This window comes from Indicator indicator, chromosome 1 (genome assembly GCF_027791375.1).
Source record: "Indicator indicator isolate 239-I01 chromosome 1, UM_Iind_1.1, whole genome shotgun sequence".
Lineage (NCBI taxonomy): Eukaryota > Metazoa > Chordata > Aves > Piciformes > Indicatoridae > Indicator > Indicator indicator.
In genome coordinates, this window is record NC_072010.1 from 85,816,674 (window position 1) to 85,837,120 (window position 20,447).

At 39.2% G+C, this 20,447-nt stretch overlaps 1 protein-coding gene across 1 annotated transcript in view; it reads left to right on the plus strand.

The window, feature by feature from the left end:
• Positions 1–20,447, plus strand: part of ABI3BP (ABI family member 3 binding protein) — a 155,782-nt gene that overhangs the window by 15,131 nt on the left and 120,204 nt on the right. Inside the window, exons 2-4 of the mRNA XM_054385863.1 lie at positions 13,236–13,415; positions 18,505–18,573; positions 20,031–20,163. Of these exons, the coding sequence (XP_054241838.1) occupies positions 13,236–13,415; positions 18,505–18,573; positions 20,031–20,163 (382 nt within the window). The remainder of the gene's footprint in view (positions 1–13,235; positions 13,416–18,504; positions 18,574–20,030; positions 20,164–20,447) is intronic.

Below are 20,447 nucleotides of genomic sequence, written 5' to 3' on the forward strand. Positions count from 1 at the left end.
TCTATTATAAATCAAATTTCAACCATCACTCCATGATGTGAAAGAAGTATAAAAGGGAATTGTAATTTACAGTCTTATTTGCTGTGTGCAGTCTGTTAAGAATGTTGACATGCCCCCCCTCCCCCCCCCCCCCCAATGGTTCCATCTTCAAATAAAAGTATTTTAAAGGCATAGACAAGAAGGAATTTATTTTAAAATTGCATGAAAGTTACTTTATTCTGAGTTGAGCAATAACAGAGTTGGAATTCCAAGAGATCATTCTTGCAGTAATGGTGGCAGAATGTCCACCTGACCGGTCCATGTCATTAAATGCAATTTCAGAAAACAAGTGACTGGCCCATGCTGAAGAGACTTCTTTTGGCAACAAGAGAAACTAGTGTCAAGGATTAGGGCTGAGTTGGCTGCCAGAAAAATGACAGACATTCTTTATTAACCCCTGTCCTCTCCCAAAGGGGAAGAGAAAGGGAATAAGAGAGATTGATGAACTGTAAAAGGAAACTAAAACTCCTTTAATGAAAATTGTGACAAAATTAAATATACACAAATACATAGAAAACTAATATCAAACACAAACCCTCTGATGGCAATTACATCACCATCACCACTGATGATGGGATCAGGCGTGGCGGAAGTCCCAGACAGGACTCAGAGGCAGATTGGAACCACATTCAGGAGCTGGATTCTGGAACCATGTTCAGGAACACACAGATTAGGATCCAAGGCAAAACAGACAGATTCCTCCTCAGATGCCAGTCACTGAAGAAGAGAGCTTGACCCTTATGATTCCCCAACACAAGAGAGACACAGACCTGCTGCAGTGGGTCCAGAGGAGGGCTACAAAGATGATCAAAGGGCTGGAGCACCCCTCCTATGAAGACGGGCTGAAATAACTGGGGCTATTCAGCCTGGAGGAGAGAAGGATCAAGGCAGATCTCATTACTACATTTCAGTATCTGAAGGACACCTAAAGGAAAACTCCAGAGGGACTGTTTAGAAGGGCTTGTAGTGATAGGATTAGGGACAATGGTTTTAAACTGTCACAGGGTATACCTAGGCTGGGCATTAGGAGCAAGTTCTTTAGAGTGGTAAAATATTGGAAGAGGTTGCCCAGGGATGTGGCTGACATCCTGTTCCTGGAGACATTCAAGATCAGACTTGATGGGGCCCTGAACAGGCTCATCTAGCAGGAGGTGTCCCTGCTGACTGCAGGGTGGTTGGGCCCTTCCAACCCAATGAACTCTGTGAATCCCTCAGCTTTGTACTGAATATAACAGGTATGGAATGGAATATCTTGTTGGTCAGTTCAGGATCACCTATCCTGTATTCTCCTCTCACTTGCAGCCTTTTGCTTTCTGTACTCTCAACATGGTATGCAAGATGACTTTGTGACCAGATACCTTGTCCTAGTACCAACCCTTGCAACTATAAACAGTGAGCTGTAGTCAGTACTAGGAGCAGACACTGTCTGTGAAACCACATTGTTCATTGCAGAAAGTGCAACGAACACTTAGAAGAGAATGAATAGCTGATGGAATAGCTTAGAAGAGATTGAGCTGAAAAGTAAAATCACTGAACAGAATTAATTCTGTTCTAACTCAAACCAGGACAGTGATACAGAGAAACAGAACAACCCAACAGCCAAGACTTTTAAGTAGGTATTCTTTAATAATTTATGTTCAGCATTATACTAAGCACTGGACACACAGGGTGTTTCCCCTCCAAATGTGTGCATCTGAACGCAAATTTTGAGGAGTTAATATACAGTCAGCTACTACATATTCATGCTATTTCCTATTCATTTACATTCAGCTCCTCCTATTTGTGCATGGCAGTGTACCTTTTAGTAGTGGACTGGAAGGGTCTCCCTCTTAGTTGAATTTTTCATCGCCATATACACTCTTTGTGTTGTTTTTTCCTGTTCTTCTGCCCATGTCTGCAGGAACAAGCTGCTCTGTCCCTGGCCTGTTTCCTGTATCTATACATTTTTAGATGAGCATTCCACAGATTTACCTTCATCTAAACATTACCTTGTTGTGTGACAGCTTTCTTCCTGCATGCTAAGCAGGCCTTGAGCTTCTAAATACAACATCCAAGATTTATGTCTTCCCTTCTTTCAATTCGCAAATTAGAAGCACATTGGTGATATACGGTCATCTTGTCCCTCAAACTTCATGGCTTCATTTAGTTTCTGTTATTCTGGCTTCCATACCTTGGTTTAGCTCCTGTTATTCTGACTTCCATCCATTGGTTTAGTTCCTGTTACTCTTCCTTTGATACATTGGTTTATGATAGGCAAACATACAATTATTCTAAAGCTTAATGCAAAATAGGTTACTATAGAAACTCTCTTTCAACAGCTAGAAAGCACAGTATGGAAGGTTACATGAAAATAAAAATTTTATTTTAAAAAATACACTTCTTGTCCTTGAAGTTATTTTGCTACATCTTGTTCCAGTTTATTTTCCAGAGAGACTTAACTGAAATTCTATATTTCCTCTTGGCTGACAGGCTTCCTCTTCAACACGCAGATCTTCCTCAGAGACATCCATCAACATCAAAAGTTAGAAGAACTTTGATTGTCTGGATTTCTTTTTTTTCTTTTTTTTTTTTTTTTGGGGGGGGTGTGTGTGTGATAACTTTTCTTCTCTTTTAAATTAGTGCATATCATGGGACAGGTTGTGCTTACCATGCTATCGCAGCTACTTTCTCAGTTACTCTGGGAATCAAAAAGAGGAGCAAACTTCAAAAATTAATAAGGTGAAATCAATTACTAGTTTCTGGTTATTTATAATAGTAATAAGTCATAAGCCTTGGTAATAAGTCTTAAAATACCAAGTTTTTTTTCATTCTATCTATCACGTGCCATAGTCAAAACAAAAAAAATCTACCATTTCTGTACTAAACAGTCATTTTAAGTGACAAAAGTATAATTTCAAAAGGAAATTATTGATCCTGTTCCTTGACCCAACAGAATGACTATGAAATGAGCAGAATTCATATCCTGGGCCCAGAGAAACTCAGATTAAGAAGAGTGTTAGGATTGGTGATGCAATTGTGTTGTTGAAGTTATGCTGACTTGCTCATCCCTGAAAATATGTCAGTGTAATGATTGTTGGTCCATAGGTAAGAATAACAATGGTTTTGTTGTTCCTTTTTGGAAGCTGCCTAAGCAAAGAGATGCTGTGAGCCTAAGTTGAAAGCTTATGAGTTAGGCTACTTTTGTAGGTACATGTGAGGCCACATCCTGAATACTGGGGACAGTTTTGGGCCCCTTACTACAAGAAGGACATTGAGGTGCTGCAACATGTCCAGAGAAGAGCAACGATGCTGCTGTAGGGTCTAGAAAACAAGTCTCATGAGAAGAGGCTGAGTGAACTGGGATTGTTTAGCCTAGAGAAGAGAAGGCTGAGGGGGAGACCTCATTGCTTTCTACAACTTCCTGAAAGGAGGTTGAAGTAATGTGGAGGTCATTCTCTTCTGCCTAGTATCAGGTGACAGAATAAAAGGAAATGACCTGAAACTGTGCCAGGGGAGGTTTCCATTGGATATTAGGAAAAGATTCCTTCCTGCAAAAGTGGTCAGGCATTGGAACAGGCCTTCCAAGAACGTCGTGGAGTCACCGTCCATGGAGGTGTTCCAAGAAACATGTGGACATCGTTTAACGCCATGGTGGTGTTAGATTGACAGTTGGATGATCTTAGAGGTCTTTTCCAACCAAAACAATTTTATGATTCTACATGTTTCCAAAAGTTAACTGCTGCATGTTGACAGCCTGTTCTACTGGAGTAATGTTAGAATTGTGTGCTAAGTGTAGGCATAATAATAATTACAACAAAATTGAGAAACTTCAATTGCAAATGATAAAGCTATGCACAATGCTTTTATCTTGCCCTTTTCTCAATCATAGAATGGTAGTGGTTGGAAGGGACCTCTGGAGATCATGAAGTCCAAACCTCTGCCAGAACATTGTTCAGAGTATTTATTAACATGGATTGTGTAGTGAGGAGTATTGGTGTTTTCATGTAATCTGTGATGAGAAAGATGATGTTATACTGCTCACAGCTGCCTGACCAAAGGACAGAAAGAAGACAAGCACATTTTCTGCAGAAGTGAACAACAATATGACAAGCGGCACTAGGCACAAATTGGAAAATGGGAAATTCCAGTTACATATTGGAACTGTTGTGTTGGGGTTTTTTTGCTGTTTTGGTTTTTTTTTTCTGGTGGGTTTGCTTTTTTTTTTTTTTTTTTTTTTTTTTGGTTGGTTAGTTGGTTTTGGTTTGGGAGGTTTTGGGGTTTTGTTTTGTTTTATTTTGTTTTGGTTTGTTTTGGTTTTGGCTTGATTGGTTTTAAACCACAAAAATGATAAATACTGGAACAGGTTATTCAGAGGTATTATGGAAATTTATGTTCAGAGAAGTGTTCGAGACTCAGACGGATGATGCCCTGAGCCACCTGATCTGATTAGGTCTGCTTTGAGCAGGGGATTGGACTAGATCACAGAATCACAGAATCATAGAATGTTACGGGTTGGAAGGGACCTCAAAAGATCATCTGGTCCAACCTCTCTGCCAGAGCAGGTCGCACAGGAACACATTCACGGAAGCTCCTTTCACTATGAACTATTCCATGATTCTATAGTTGTAGTTATCTTAGAAGTGTGTCTTGTTTATTCTACTGCATAGAAACAGAACTATTTATAAATGGTTCCCATTTTGGGCTATATTTGATTTTGAGCCAAACAACTAATATTTCTCTGTATTTGGGAGCCAAAGTAAATACCAAAATATAAAATAGGAAAATTGAAACTTGTACGGTGTGAGATTATTATTGAAGTCTTGGCTAGTGGTACGGTGGCACCAGATTTGGAAAATTAAAGTAGTGCTGCGAACAATTTGAATTTTATAAGTAAATTTGTGCTCCCAAATCAATGGTGCTCAAATATTTTCTTAAGGCATGTTTCATTTGTCTAGCACTCTGGGAGGCAGTGCTAGGTCTTGCCTTCATGGCCTCTGAAATCTTTGAAATGGTGAAAAACAAACAGTATCAATGTAAGGCAAAAGGAATTCTGATGACAAATTTGCTATAATATAGTACAGATGTATTCACCCTCTAGTTTTGTAGGTCAGAGTTCAAGGCTTTTCACTCCATGGGTAAAGACAAAGATGAGAACTGTATCTCCTTACGAGAGACTGTACACACCTAAAGCACACCAGTAGTGTCTTGCCTGATATTGCTTTTGCTGAGCCTTCAGTGAAATAGGCAAAGAAGTACCTCAAAATGTAAGTTGCTACTTTATTTCATTGGTGCTTCATTCTTAAAGTTTGTAGCTATAGCAGCATTGTTGGGGTTACTTCTGAATGTGCTAATTTCTAGAGAATATATAATCAGCCAGTTGTGATATCTTCTTAAGTCAGAGAGATAAAGAGTGCTCTTCAGCTGAAGAGATTCTATTTAACGGGGCAAAGACATATTTGGGGATTGAGTAGAAACAGAAAAGAGACAGTTAATTCACATTCCAGTCACCTCATCACCCAAGTTCTCTTGCACTCCTTGAAACAGAGGAAAATCAAACCAGCTGGCAATTTTCGCTAATTCCATGTCTGTTGTTACCAACAATACTCACATGTTCACAGATTGCATCAGGTTGGAGCCCCTCAAAGGTCATCTTGTCCAACCACCCTGCAATCAGCATGGGCACCTCCTACTAGATGAGCCTGCTCAGGGCCCCATCAAGCCTGATCTTGAATGTGTCCAGGGACAGGGCCTCAGCCATATCCCTAGGCAACCTGTTCCAGTAGTTTACCACTCTCATTGTAAAGTACTTCCTCGTAATGTCCAACCTAAATCTGCCCTGCTCCAGTTTAAAACCAGTGTCCCTAATCCTATCACTACAAGCATTTCTAAACAGTATCTCCCCAATGTAATCCTGTAGTAAGGCATAGGACACAGAAATTCAAAGGCTTTAGTTCTGTGTTAAGATAGCCCTTTTTTTCCCTGCTTGTTCCTTTGGGAAGCAAACTCTAAGGTGGTTTTATTTACTTTTATAGGTTGGATATATCACTCTCCCGAACAATGAATTACTAAACAACGTGTGCTTTAATGCAGCTAACCCACTGAACCATTTCTGTTTATTTCCTTACATCTCTTCAGTTATTAAATAACAAAAGAATTATATAAATCTATTCTTTGCAGTAAATATTTTGCCTTTTCAGACTTCTTTGCAGTGGTGGTTTCATAGGAAGCTGGTAGACCTCAACCAAAGGGCTTTGACCAAACTTTTTTGATCAACATAAACACTGAAAACTGGACTTCACTGTCCATGTTGTAGCTAAATATGAACCATCAATTAGATGTAGCTGATACAAATAAGAGATGATAGCAGTTCTTATGAATTCAGAGAATCACAGATTGCTAGGGGGTGGAAGGGACCTCCAGAGATCATTGAGACCAAAACCCTGCCAAATCAGGATCACCTAGGGCAGGCCACACAGGAACACATCCAGGAAGATTTTGAAATTCTCCAGAGAAGGAAACTCCACAACATCTATGGGGAGCCTGGTCCAGGACTCTGCTACCTCACCATAAAGAAGTTTCTCGTCATGTTGAGGTGGAACTTCCTGTGTTGGAGTTTGTACCCATTGTTCCTTGTACTATCACCAAAAAGAGACCGTCACCTTCATCTTGACAGCCACGCCTCATTTTTTTACAGCCACTAATAAAATCCCTTCTCAGCCTTTTCCAGACTAAACAGCTGCAGGTCTCTCAGTCTTTCTTCATAGGAGAGATGTTCTTGTAGCTCTCCATTGGATTCTCTGCAGCAGATCCCTGTCTTGAATTGGGAAGCCCCGAACTGGACACTCTTCCAGGTGTTATCTCACCAGGGCAGAGCAGAAGGAAGGAGAACTCTCTTCCCTCTTCCTTCATTACTCCATAATTAATTAAAGTGATAAGATAAAAAAGATACTTCACTTAATCTCTGGTGGACCCAAAGATTGAACAAATGTCCAGCTGAATATTTTCTATATTGTTTTCCATAGCTGCTTTCACATTTTAAAGATGTGAATTTCAGTTTGGTAATTAAGAGCTGATTTTTTCTAAAGTGTCAATGTTTATCTGCTTCTTGGTTCTAGCTGTCTATACATGGCCACTTGCTCTTTCCAACTAGCTAAATGGCAGTGCTCCTGGATGGATTCCTGAAACTATTTGTAGCTATTTTCTTCTTTCTGCACGGTTATTGGTGGCTGGTTCCCTTATGATGCAGCTGATTGATAAAGTTGTCTTTAAAAGCCTTTCCACTTACAGCAAAGAGTCCTTTCCCTACAGTGTTTCCAACACTGCAAGTGGTTTGATGCACTTAAAATAGGGCTTTAAGTTCAGATGTGCTGTGCAATGATTGTTCTGCTGGTTTTGGCCATCAACTGACTTTTGTTGAAGAGAATACTTGCAGATCAACGTGGAATTTCTGTTGGCAAGCAAGAAGGGAAAGATTGATATTCAGACCTAGCTATAGAGCCCAAAACCTTCCATTTGGAGATAGCCTGAATGTAAAAGAATTAATCTACAAATGTAAATACCAAAGTTTCAGTAACACAAGCCAAAGCCTGACACAAGTGAATAAGAGCTTGGAAAATTCAGCCTTGCCTTGCTTTATGCCTGCAAGTGTTCTTTAGGGTTTATAAAGTGTTTTCAGAATCTCTGCGTTGGAATTAGGGGTCATCTATTTTATCACTTGACTCTTTCATCAAGGAGACAAAGGGAAAAAAGGTATTCTAAAAACACAATATGACAAAGTAATTTTATTCAGAATCAAATACATTTTTATGACTGTATAATAGCAGTCAAATTCCATGACTTCTTTTCAAATGTATTAATGAAAGTTTATCATCGTTGCAGCCACGACAGAGGTATCGCTCAGAATGGGAACGTCCGCTTTCCTTTTCAGTTGTTCAAAATACTGTGGGATCAACACAAGTGAAATCTCTTTGGCTAACATGCTCCTGAGAGCAGTCTCCATGTGATAGGCTGAATGATAGGAAGTCCTTTCTGTCTCTACTGCTCCAGGCTAGTCGTCTCTTGACTAGATTGGTAGCCTGTGCAGCAGGTACTGCTGAGCTCACAGAGCACTGCTCTGAACTTCCTGTAAACCTCTTGTCCACTCCAAGGATTCTGGGTGACCACCTGGGCCTTCCTCATAGGCCTTAACATGAATTGTGTGTTGTTACATTTTTCCTGGGATGTTTTTTTGTCTATTTTTGATTCTGACTGATGTAGTGGATTTTGGCTTGCAGTCTCCTGCCTTTTCCTTTCAGATTCAGGAAATGATTGAATTTATTCATAAAGGTCCAGGTCTCCTTTGAACTCATGGGACCTCCTTGAGTCCTGGAACATTTTAACTTTTAAAAAATTATTATTTACTTATTTTATTTTTAATTCTTTAATAAGTATTCCCTTATAATGTGTTCAGCTATAAAAAGGAGGGTTGATTCACTGCCTTTTGTGATTGACAAATTATACCATGAGTCTAAGAAGTTTACTGCGTGTAGATGGTCACAAGAGTGGGGTTTGGAAGAATGCCAGGGCTTCTGGAAAGATGTTGGGCTGCTAATCTGTTGGCAGGCAGAAGACCTAGTTTGGTGACTAAGTAGCATGCTAACCTGGTTTGAAGTGAAATATAATTCCCACAAAGAATCCATGCTAAGAGTGATCTAGCATTTGCTGATAGTTCTGCCATGATAGAGAGAGCACTTTCTGTGCTTTTTGACTTCTGTTTGTCCTCATTCTTTGGTTTTGTCTCCTGTGTAACCTTTCACTCTCTGGAACCCAAGTGATCTCACTCAACATGTACAGTTCTCAGCAAAGTCAGGTTATAACTTTGGTCAGGAATCTTTGTTGCTACGGTAGCACTGGTGGTACAAGATTCTGTGCGGTGGTCTTTCCTTCCTTGGGCAGCATGAAAACAGGTCATGATTCCTCTGAGCACACCCCACTTGAGAGACCACGATGACTGTCATTCAACTCATTTAGGATGAGCCAACTGATCTTCAGATAGCAATTAGGAGATGCTGAAATAAGCTTCAAGATCAATAAGATGTAGTAATAAAATAACTAATAACAAGGGATCCATTGATTTTTCTTTTATTTGCCTATTTTTTAATCTGTAAAGTAACTGTCCACTGAAATGCATCATTAGAGAGAAACAGGAAGAAAAGTGAAAAACATCATGTGTAAATTGTCCCTGTTGGCCTCGATTGCTCCACTTCTGTCCATACACTTCCAGAAACTCGTCAGCCTCTGACAGTTATTGTTTTACCAGTTAAAATTCATCCCCCTGTGATTCTGGAATGTGCACAGACCATGGAAGGGAATGTGGATTACTCACATGAAGTGTGGCATCTCTGCTGTTGCTATAGCACAGTTATTTCCCTTTAAAAATGTGCAGTTAAATAATAGTGAAGAAGGCTTTTTTGTGTCATGTCCTGTGCTGCTCTTTTGGTCAGGCTGGATCTTAAAGAGGAAGGGAAACAGAGATGGATATAATAAGCAAGGAGCTTACAAAAGAAATAGAAAATAATCATGTTAAGAAAATAATGAATTGGAGTTTCTAGTTAGATCTCTGAAGAGAAGTAAAGAAGAAAAGATTATTTCCAACCTTTATTGGATGCAGGGGAAAGAATAGTGACAAAGAAATAAAAGGTAGAAGCTGTGAATGCTTTTTTGCTTCCATCTTTAACAGGAAGACCCCTGAGCTGGAAGTCAGGAACAGGGAGCAGAAGGCAACCCCCATAATCAAAGGGGAAATGATCAGTGACCTACTACATCACTTAGAACCACACAAGTCTATTCAGCTGGATAGGACTGACCCAAGAGTCCTGAAGAACTGGCAGAGGTGTTCGCCAAGACATTTTGCATCATTTATCATGGAGGTCCTAGTTGACTGGAAGTTAGCCTAGTTACAAAAAGGGTCAGAAGGAGGCTCTGGGGAAATACAGGATCACAGGATCACACAGGATTGCAGGACATTAGAGGTTGGAAGGGACCTCCGGAGATCATCGAGTCCAACTTCCCTGCCAGAGCAGGCCCATAGAATCTAGCGCAGGTCTCACAGGAACACATCCAGATGGATCTTGAAAGTCTCCAGAGAAGAAGACTCCACAGCCTCTCTGGGGAGCCTATTCCAGTGCTCTGTGACCCTCACAATGAAGAAGTTCCTCCTCATGTTGAGGTGGAACCTCCTGTGTTGTAGTTTGTATGCATTACCCCTTGTCCTATAACAGGGTGCAACTGAGAAGAGCCTGTCCTTTCCCTCTTGACACCCAGCCCTCAGATGTTTATAATAATTTATTAAATCCCTTTTCAGTCTTCTCTTCTCCAGACTAAACAGCCCCATGTCTCTCAGCCTCTCCTCATAGGGCACATGGTCCAGTCCCTTAATCACCCTCTTTAGCCCTCCATTGGACTTTCCTGAGCAGATCCCTGTCCATCTTGAACTGGGGAGTCCATTACAGGCCTCTCAGTCTGACCTCAGCAACAGGGAGGGTCATGGAGCAGAGTGCCATCACATAGCATGGGTTTACTCAAGGTCTTGCTTGAGTAACATGATCTCTTATATGAGAAGGTGACCCTCCTAGTGGATGAGGGAAAGGCTGTGGATGTTGGCTACCTGGACTTTAGTAAAGCTTTTGACATGTTTTCCCACAGCATTCTCCTGAAGAATCTGGCTGCACATGGCTTAGACAGAAGTATACTTTGGGTTAAAAACTGTCTGAATGGCCAGGCCCAGAGAGCTGTAGGGAATGGAGTTAAATTCAGTTGATGGCTGGTCACAAGTAGGACTCTTCAGCACTCAAAATTTAGGTTAGCTCCCTTTAATATCTTTATCAACGATCTGGATGAAGTGATTTAGTGCATACTCAGTAAGTTGTCAGATGACACTAAACTGTCAGAGGAGGATTGGATTAGATTGGATATTAGGAAAAACTCCTTTACTGAAAGGATTGTCAAACATTGGAACAGGCTGCCCAGAGAGGTGGTTGCAACTTAGGGATATATAGAAAAAATATGTAGGAAAAAAATAGTTATTTTAAATTTAAAATAGATATTCACTATTTTTTTAAATCTAATTTTGAGTATGATTATGAATTTTAATACAGAAATCAAATTATTGTGTTTGACACAAGTACTGTAAATCTTTCTTCTTAGATTTGAATACTCAGTGGAGACTTGGAGCCCACCCTTTCATTTATGCTCTGCTCTCTAAAATTAGGTTAGCCAACTACATAATTTTAACAAATCTAGTTCCCTGTCAATCAGAGGTAATAATCCTAAACTTTCTTGGCATAGCACTTTTTGCTAAACATCTTCACGAAGCATATTAGAGGGGTTTGATGCCGGTTGAATTTTCTTCCTGGTTTCTGTTATTTGGAGTTTTGTCAATACTGAAAGTTGCACAGCCACAGCAGTTTTGTATACTGAAAAAAAGTTAGAACATCTCTCAGATATGAAAGCAACTGCCACCCATTCCTTTGTGATGGTATCACACTGCCAAAATGCAGGATAGTTGAGTTTTCTAGAAGGCTTGCACTCTTCTGGAACCTTGCAGAGCTGTCTCTGAAAAATTTTGGCAGTTTCCTGGCTGAGAGCTTTTACTTGATCAGTCTCTAGATAAAGGGTCTCACCAGAAGCACATGTTTTCCATCAGTTCTACTTGTACACTCCTTTCTATAAAGGGAAGAGGCACAAGTGCTTGGCTTAGGTCTTTATGTTCAGTGTGCAGAGGGCTGCAGGAGCCTGACAGTACTGCTAAATCATCTTCACAAACTGGGGGTTGTGGCATCTCAGCAACTGTAGTCATTAGAATTTCTCTACAAAAATAGAGAAACAGACAAGTTCTTGTCTAAAGAAACTCTGAATATCTTGCTGCAGTTACTGACAGAGGCAGAGGAAGAAAGGGAAGGGAAGGGAAGGGAAGGGAAGGGAAGGGAAGGGAAGGGAAGGGAAGGGAAGGGAAGGGAAGGGAAGGGAAGGGAAGGGAAGGGAAGGGAAGGGAAGGGAAGGGAAGGGAAGGGAAGGGAAGGGAAGAGAAGGGAAGGGAAGGGAAGGGAAGGGAAGGGAAGGATTGCTCTACCTGCTTAATTAACTACAGATCACACATCTCTCATTGCTTTCTTCAGGATTTGGCTTCTGAAATAAAATTATTTTGAGCAAATTTCTGTTTCTTCCTGCCAAGTTAATTTCAGCTTCATGACTTGAGAGCTGGCTGAAAATCTGCTGAGAATAAAAATGTTGAGCCTGAGGAGAGAAATAATAATTCAAAATGTACTATTCTAGTGCTAGTATTGTAAGTTTTGGGGAAAGTAATTACTTTTTTTAAAGCATTGGCATTCAACTGTTCTGAAAACATGATAAGCCTCACAGTGACCAGGGAATATAAAAATTGTGAGTTTCAGGAAAAGGAAAGCCAGTCCTCCCTCAGCCCACCAAGAGAAGACAAAACACCTTTTTGTAGCCTAAAAAATTCATTATTCTGTTATGAAGTCATTCTTTTTTTGTTATAAGTTGAATTTTATTAAATGGATATGCAAGATGCTTGTTGTACATGCTGGTCCCCTGGAAAGCATAAAAATGAATGTTTAAAAGATGTTTCTTGGTAATTTTGAGTAAAGTATATATATGCTAGTTTAAGTGGCCTGGAAAATTCAAATAGAAAATTATTATTCCAGGTCAACATACATCTAGTTACTATTTATCTTCTACCGTAATTTTGTAGTGTGATTAACTTAATGCTCAAACTTCATGTTTTTCAGTAACAACCAAAAAAAAAACGTATTTAAAACCAAGTTTTCAAATTTTTCAACTATAGCTGCTATAGATGGCTAATACCAGTACAAGTCTCATATTTAAAAGACAACTATTCACATTTTTCCATTTATTTCATGCACTTTTCTACTACTGCAATTGGAGAAGGTGTTGCAGCTAGTGATAATACTACACTAATGGAAAAATAGACATGTTGGAAGCCATGATTTTACATGATTTTTGATTTAGTTTTAAAAATTAAAGATATTTTCCAGGACATTCCACCTTTACGCATTTTTTCAGTTGCTTTTGACTTGCAGATTAAATAGTCCTATATTGTTATACTGTCATATTCTATTAGTGAAAACATTATTACAAAGTAATACATTCTGATCTCTTTTCTTTGTCTTTTTTTTTTTCTTTCACTCTTTCCACAGTGAAAAGGCAGAGTCTGAAAGTTCAAATCAACGCAACAGATGACACTGTTTGCATGAGGTATCTGCGACCCAGTCAAAACACCAAACTTGAAGGTTTTGTCCTGGGTTATGGAAGCAGCTTCTTTTCTAATCAGTACATTCCTTTACCTTCAGAAGGAAAGACCTCTGTAACAGAGCTTGGTAAGGCATATTTGCATACTACTGTTGTCATGAATTGTTGGAGGAGTTTGAGGAGAATATAAATACTTGGGTTTCTTAATTTTGTTGTCACAAAGTACATGAAATACAATGATACATTGAAATGCTCTGATTTTACGTTTACTCTAAGTTCATTTGTCAGCTCATTCTTACACTGTTCTGCTTTCAGCTGCATTTATGTTTTGGTTGAATCCTGAACTAAATTAGAATAGTGCTTGAACACAAGCAGTGTTTCATGGAATTTTGCAGTGCGTGTTAGCTGCATGCTGCCACTGATTTGTTAGACATTCTCTCTCTGGAGACACTCAAAGCTCACCTGGATGAGTGACCACCTTTAGGTGAAAGTTCCTTGACAGGGGGTTGGGCTTGATCTCCAGAGGCCTGTTCCAACCCCTATCATTATGTGATTCAGTGATACTGTGACTAACTTATGGCATATGGAGCTAAGTGTACTCCTATATTAATCTGAGTGAGTGGCATGTGATATTATGTTTGTCTCCTAAATCTGTTAAGGTGGATAATAGATTTTTTCCTGTAGTAATTTTGTATCATTAGTATTACAGATTCTTAGTCAAACAGTTGTTTGGGTATTTTTGTTGTTTGTTTGTTTTCATGGTTTGTTTGGTGGTTTTTTATAATTATACTAAATTGACGGTTTACTTCTCTGCCACTTTGCAACCTTTGAAATGTTTCTTCTGTAATTCTAAGATCAATCCAGTGTTTGAGTTCATAACCTTCACTGATTTATCTGATTTATAAGTTGTACATATACCAGTGCATACATGCAGAGTGTGTGTGGATTTTAGTTTGTCTGGATGAAAAAATACAGAGTAATTTAAGGAGTTCAGAAAAGTGACGGTTCACTGAGCTGTCGAAGTCTTGATGTTTGAAAGCTCAAACAAGATGACTGAATGTTTCCATCTCATCTTTTTGAGGAGTAGGAGGAGAGGGTGTAAAATGTGTTTTGAACAAAATACTGTTACTTTTCACATACAATACTACTTCCTCAGGTGAGTGACTGGTCTTGCCTCCTGCTTCAGAAAAAAAAATAAAAAAGAAAGGGTTAAGTGCCTGCAGGTGTGTCGTGCTTTGGTCCAAAGTGGCACTGCTTTATTCAGCTGTGAATATTTAAACTTGAAAGAGCAATTCTTTGAACAACACTATGCATCAGTGCAAATAAGGTGTTGACCTGCTAGAAAGCAGCTCCATGAAGAGGGACCTTGTGGCCAAGAGGGTCAATAGATTCTGGGGGAACATTAAGAAGAGTGTAGCCAGCAGGTCAAGGGAGGTTCTCTTCCCTCTCTACTCTGGTGAAACTGCATCTAGAGTAGTGTGTCCAGTTCTGGGCTCCCCAGTTCAAGAGCAACAGGCAAGTACTAGACGTGTCCAACAGAGGCTCTGAGTAGGATGAAGGACTGGAGCATTTGTCTCATGAGGAAAGGCTGAGAGACCTGGGGCATTTTTTGTAAATTAAGAGGCATCTGAGTTTTGGGATTACTCTTTCTCTTTAACTAATTCTTTTTTCCTCATCACTTTAAGAAGCTCTTTTCAACCACAGAGTCACAGTTCTGTAATTCTTAGTTACGTTTCTATTTGGTGCAGCTGAAATCCATTTAAAAATAATATTTAAGCAACTAAAGTACAGCCATAGTATGGGTTTCCAGTGACTTAGATGCATAAAATCAGTAAATTTAAGTTAGAGTCTTTCTTCCTCACACTGGACAGCCTTTTAAGTAGTAAAGCAAATTTTAATTTATTCAGTACTGGGTTTCCTTCCTTTCTCCCTAAAGCATTCTGAATTAAGAGAAAATTTAATGATTTCCGAGTGGTTCTGTTTAATTGGTACCCTTCAAGGTGTAGGAAATTCAGTCTTTCATCTGTCAATAAATAATTAGATAAATGTATCTAAACTAGAATAATTAAATTATAGAGAGTAATCTTTTTTTTTTTTTAATAAACAACCTCTATTTGAAGTATTTTTGATTAGAATATGGTGAGCTAAATTCTGCCCATAGATATCTATTTGGAAGCTCCTATGACTTTTTTTTTTCCCCAATATTGCAGCCTAGAGAGAATACACTTTTGAAATAATTGAAAACAACCTGTATTTGAAGTAGTTTTGATCAGAATATGGTGAGCTAAATTCTGCCCATAGATATCTATTTGGAAGCTCCTATGACTTTTTTTTTTTTTTCCCAATATTGCAGCCTAGAGAGAATACACTTTTGAATAATTAGATGCCATTTGTGACATCTGCCCTAGAAAGTAAGAGGGAAATGTTTCTGAAGATGAAGTCTCCAAACTAAAGTTACTATGTGTGTCGGTGTGAGCTGAAATTCGCCCCCCCCACCGACAATAACCAGGCTAGCCCAGTCTGGAAGCAAATGAAGGCTGTATTTACAAGCAGAGTCTAAAATCTACGATGAAATGCAATGAACATGTACAAATATACGAAGTTCACAACATTTACAAATATATACAATCAACAGAAAAAGCACAACCGATCTCCCTTTGCTTCCCCCCAAGGGGACCCTCCCAAGGGGACCCTCCCAAAGGGGCCTCTCTCTCTCCCAGGAGCTTCCCCCCAGACCCCCCTGGACAGAGAAGCAGAGTTAGTTAAGCAGAAAGTTGTTAACTTAGCTGCCAAGGTCAGTGTGTTATCTTCAGCCAGAAGAGAAGAAGAAACAGCAGCCAGACAGCCCAGCAACTGCCCCCACTGCCGAACGCAGAATGTGCAGAGTGCCTACTTTGTTTTGGGTAATAGTTCTTAAACATTTCTATCTATCCAATGGAAGTGTTTAGAACAATCGTTATTTTGCTTTCTTACACCCAATAGTGACTTATTTACATTCTTTCACTTTCTCTGTTCTGAACTTTGCAAGGAAAAATTAAAAAGACAGTTTCAAACCATCACACTATGTAAACATTGTTTTAATCAAAGCATTTCTTATTTTAAGCTGCAAGGTGAAGTTTGCTTTTTACTGCTAGAAACATGAATACATCTGAACTTGTGGTCTCTTACCATATGTGCTTGTGTCATCCAAACTGTATTAGATGTCTCTGAAATATGTTAGAGCTTATGTAGAAAATGGTTTGATTGCTTTTATTATTTCCTACGAAACCTGTTCTTTCCAGAAGATTTTCAAGCTGGTGCACAACTGACACCTAGCCAGCAATAACTCTACATCCTTTAGAATGGCTGGAGTTCTTGTGTAATTTAAAAGAGATTGTGGCCATTCAGCTAAGACTCAATTGGCAAACAAAAATTCTTGCCTTTGGAAAGGCTATTTTTTTTTTTTTCCTGTGCAATATCACCTGTTCTGTTAGATTTTGGAAACAAACCAGCTCAGCCTCCTGTGGGAAGTGATGGAAAACAGTTTGAACTGGGGTTAAGGTGGAGAGAAATTCTTTCCTACAAAGATTTTAAAAAGTATCTTGCAGAGGTTCATTTTTTGGGAGAAAATCCACAGGGGTTAAAAATAAAATAAATGTAGATGTCAGGAAGTCTGGAAGTTACAATTTATCTCTGAGATTAATTTACTGAATAAGAAATTCACTTAAGCATCCTGTTGTATCAACATTATTTCTAGTGACAAGGTCTTGGGTGACAGGTTGGACTTGACGATCCTTGAGGTCTTTTCCAACCTTATTGATTCTGTGATTCCAGTCAGTTAGGGTGGACTTTATATAAATATTAGTCCCTTGCTCTTAAATGTTAGTAATAACTTTTGTTTCATAAAGACTATTCACAACCATCAAAACACTTAAGAGTTCAATTTCATAAGTCTTTGAAAAATGTTTGTAAAATTAATTATAAAACCAAGCCAGTAACTGACATGGAGATTTTCTTAAGTGTGCCTGATGTTTTGTTAGTTCCTGTAACCAGACAATGATGCAAATCATGAATGATTTAGTATTAGTCTGCTGGGGTATGAGCTCCTACATGATCAGTGCATTTTGTTTATTCTCTTTGTGCAAGGTCAGCTCTTTACTGGGAAACTGCTTACAACAGGCAAACTAAGGCATCTAGCAGAATGCAGAAAATACTGCAGGAAAAATTCCTCTAGCTCATATCAGGAGAGGAGATATCAGTGGTTGTACTCTTGAGACTTTCCCTCTTCTTACTTTATCCATTTTACTTTTCTGTTGCATCATCATCTTTTCCTCTGGGTTTTCATCCCCCTTCACTTTCCAAGTAATGTCTGCATTGAAATGTTTCATTTATGTCCTACCATGTTCACTTACTTGTTGTTTCCCAGATAAAAATTGCCAAAAATTTTGTGCATGGCTAGAATATTTCTGAATGACTGGTGAAGGACTTATGTGTACTGGTGGATGAGAAGCTGGACAGGAGCCAGCAATGGCATACTGTGCTGCATCAAAAGCATGGCCAGCAGGTTGAGAGGTGATTCTGCCACTGCTCTGGTGAGACCTCGCCTGGAGTACTGTATCCAGCTCTGGGACCCCAACACAAGAGAGACATGGACCTGATAGCAGGTCCAGAGGAGGGCCATCAAGATGATCATAGGGCTGGATAATCTCTCCTACAAAGACAGGCTGAAAGAATTTGGGTTGTTCAGCCTGGAGAAGAGAAGGCTCTGGGGATGCCTTATAATACATTTCAATATCTGAAGGAAACCTACAGGAAGGCTGGAGAACGACTGTTTAGAAGGGCTTGTAGTGACAGGACAAGGAGCAATGGTTTGAAACTGGAGCAGGGTAAATTTAGGTTGGACATTAGGAGGAAGTTCCTTACAATGAGAGTGACAAAATACTAGGACAGGTTGCCCAGGGATGTGGTGGAGGCCCCATCCACGGAGACACTGAATATCAGACTTGATGAGGCCCTGAGCAGCCTGATCTAGTTGGAAGTTCCCTTTGAGGGTCCCTTCCAAGCCAAAGCAATCCGCAAATCTGTGAACCTGTGAGTAAACCTTAAAGCAAGCATATCTGAAGATGACAAAGATTGGATAATGTGTCAAGCATTCAGCTTTTTCTTATTGATTATATTTTAATCACTTTCTGAAATGAAGACTACATCTGTACTAATTGATGCTTTCTTCATTTACAGATGCAGAACCACGGTATTTGGTTTCAATAAGACCGGCACGTGTCTCAAATAATAAGAAATCTTGTTCAGGTATTTTCCCATTACTGCATCTCTTTCCTAAAGTAGTCCAAGGAAGACAAAATCTTTCACTGTGTTTCTCTGAAAATATACTTGTAATTGTAGGTGTCTGACTGGCATTCACAAATACCATGCGTGGGAAGGTAGCATACAGGGTAGTATTTTCTAGTCAGTCATTAATCACGCAAGGGATGTTGAAAGCATGAAGAACAACCTGAATGTTGTTCTTGTGAAAAGTTCTTACAAATGAGAACAGAAATGCAAAATACTAATTACTTATGTTTAAAGCACATTCAAAAAAATGTGGAAGTTCTGAGGCACAATGATCTAACGCATTGAGATTACCCTTCCCAAAATAATCAGTAAGGATTCCTTCCTCCGTTAATGCACTTTGTTCCTCATTGGAACATGGTAACTTGTGTGCCTGTTTGTGTGTGCTTATATACATGTGTAAATCAGTATCAATACCAAGTTTGGTGATGTAAGGAGTTAAGGGGAAAAGGGATATTTCTAGCTTAAACTATTCATAGTAGAGCAGAAATCTGAATGTGATTCTCATCTCTTCCAAAGAATTTCTATGTGACCTGAATTGTCGTTTACGTTGTTAATTCTTAATTCTTTAATATGGAGATGGTTTTCAGGCTCACTGGACTGTTGCAAATAATCCAATAGTGTATGTGCATATGTTTATAGAATCATAGATTTATTTTGGTTGGAAAAGACCTCTAAGATCAAGTCCAACCATCAGCCTAACATCAGCATTGCCACTAAACCATGTCCTGAAGCACCGTGTCTCTGTATCTCTTTAACAGCTCTTGGACAGTGACTCCACCACCTCATAGTTTGAGATAAACCTTTTAGCAATAGGACAAGGGATGATAGTTTAAAACTAGAAGAGGATAGATTCAGAGTAGATGTAAGGAAGACATCTTTTAAAATGAGGGTGGTGAAACACTATAACTTGTTGCCCAGAGATGTAGTAGATGCTCCATACCTAGAAACATTCAAGGTCAGGTTGGGTGGGGCCCTGAGTATTCTGATCTAATTAAAGATGACCCTACCACTGCCAGAGGGTTGGACTAGATGAAATTTAAAGTTCCCTTACAACTCCAAACATTCTATGATTCCATGATATTTGTATGCTTTGGTTTTGTGTTTGCTTGTTTGTTCTTCTAATTCCAAGCAACTGCTTGGGATTAATTTCTTCTTGCTGTTGACTGAATGTAAAACACTATGTCTGGAAAGCTTTTTAAAAAGCCATTTACCTTGCAGACACAACAGGTGCATATATCAAAAACATAATCCCTGCCAATGCACTATTTGGGCATTATTTTTTATAGTCACAGTCTACAGAAACTGATTTGTGGAACAAGATTCACATAATTGATTTTTCATTCCAGTAGACAAAGGTGTGGAACAGTTGTTGGTTTAGACTAACTTGTGATTGGAATTATATATTTCTTACGCAGGTCGGGCCAAGACTCAAAAGCCTCTGCAACTGGTAGTTGGCACTCTCACCCCAACCTCTGTGTTCCTCTCTTGGGGCATCCTAGTAAACCCTAAACATGACTGGACAGCAACAAGTAACTGTGCTAGTGACAGGTAATGTAACAGAAAACCCCTTTTTTATGATGATCATGATTTGATTCATTGTAGTTGTCTGGTGTGGCTGAAATAAGTTTGACAGCAGAAATTAAAAAGTTGGAAGCAGTAGTTCTGAATGTGAAGTCTTCTCCCTCACTTAAATTAATGCTTTGCAAGTCCTTACTTGTCCTGAATGGAAATTTAGTCTGACATCTACATGCTGACATACAAGCATGCTATTTCACACTAGCTCCTTTGTTCTTCTTAAACTAATGGGCTTGGCTCTACCTTCATTTTTATCT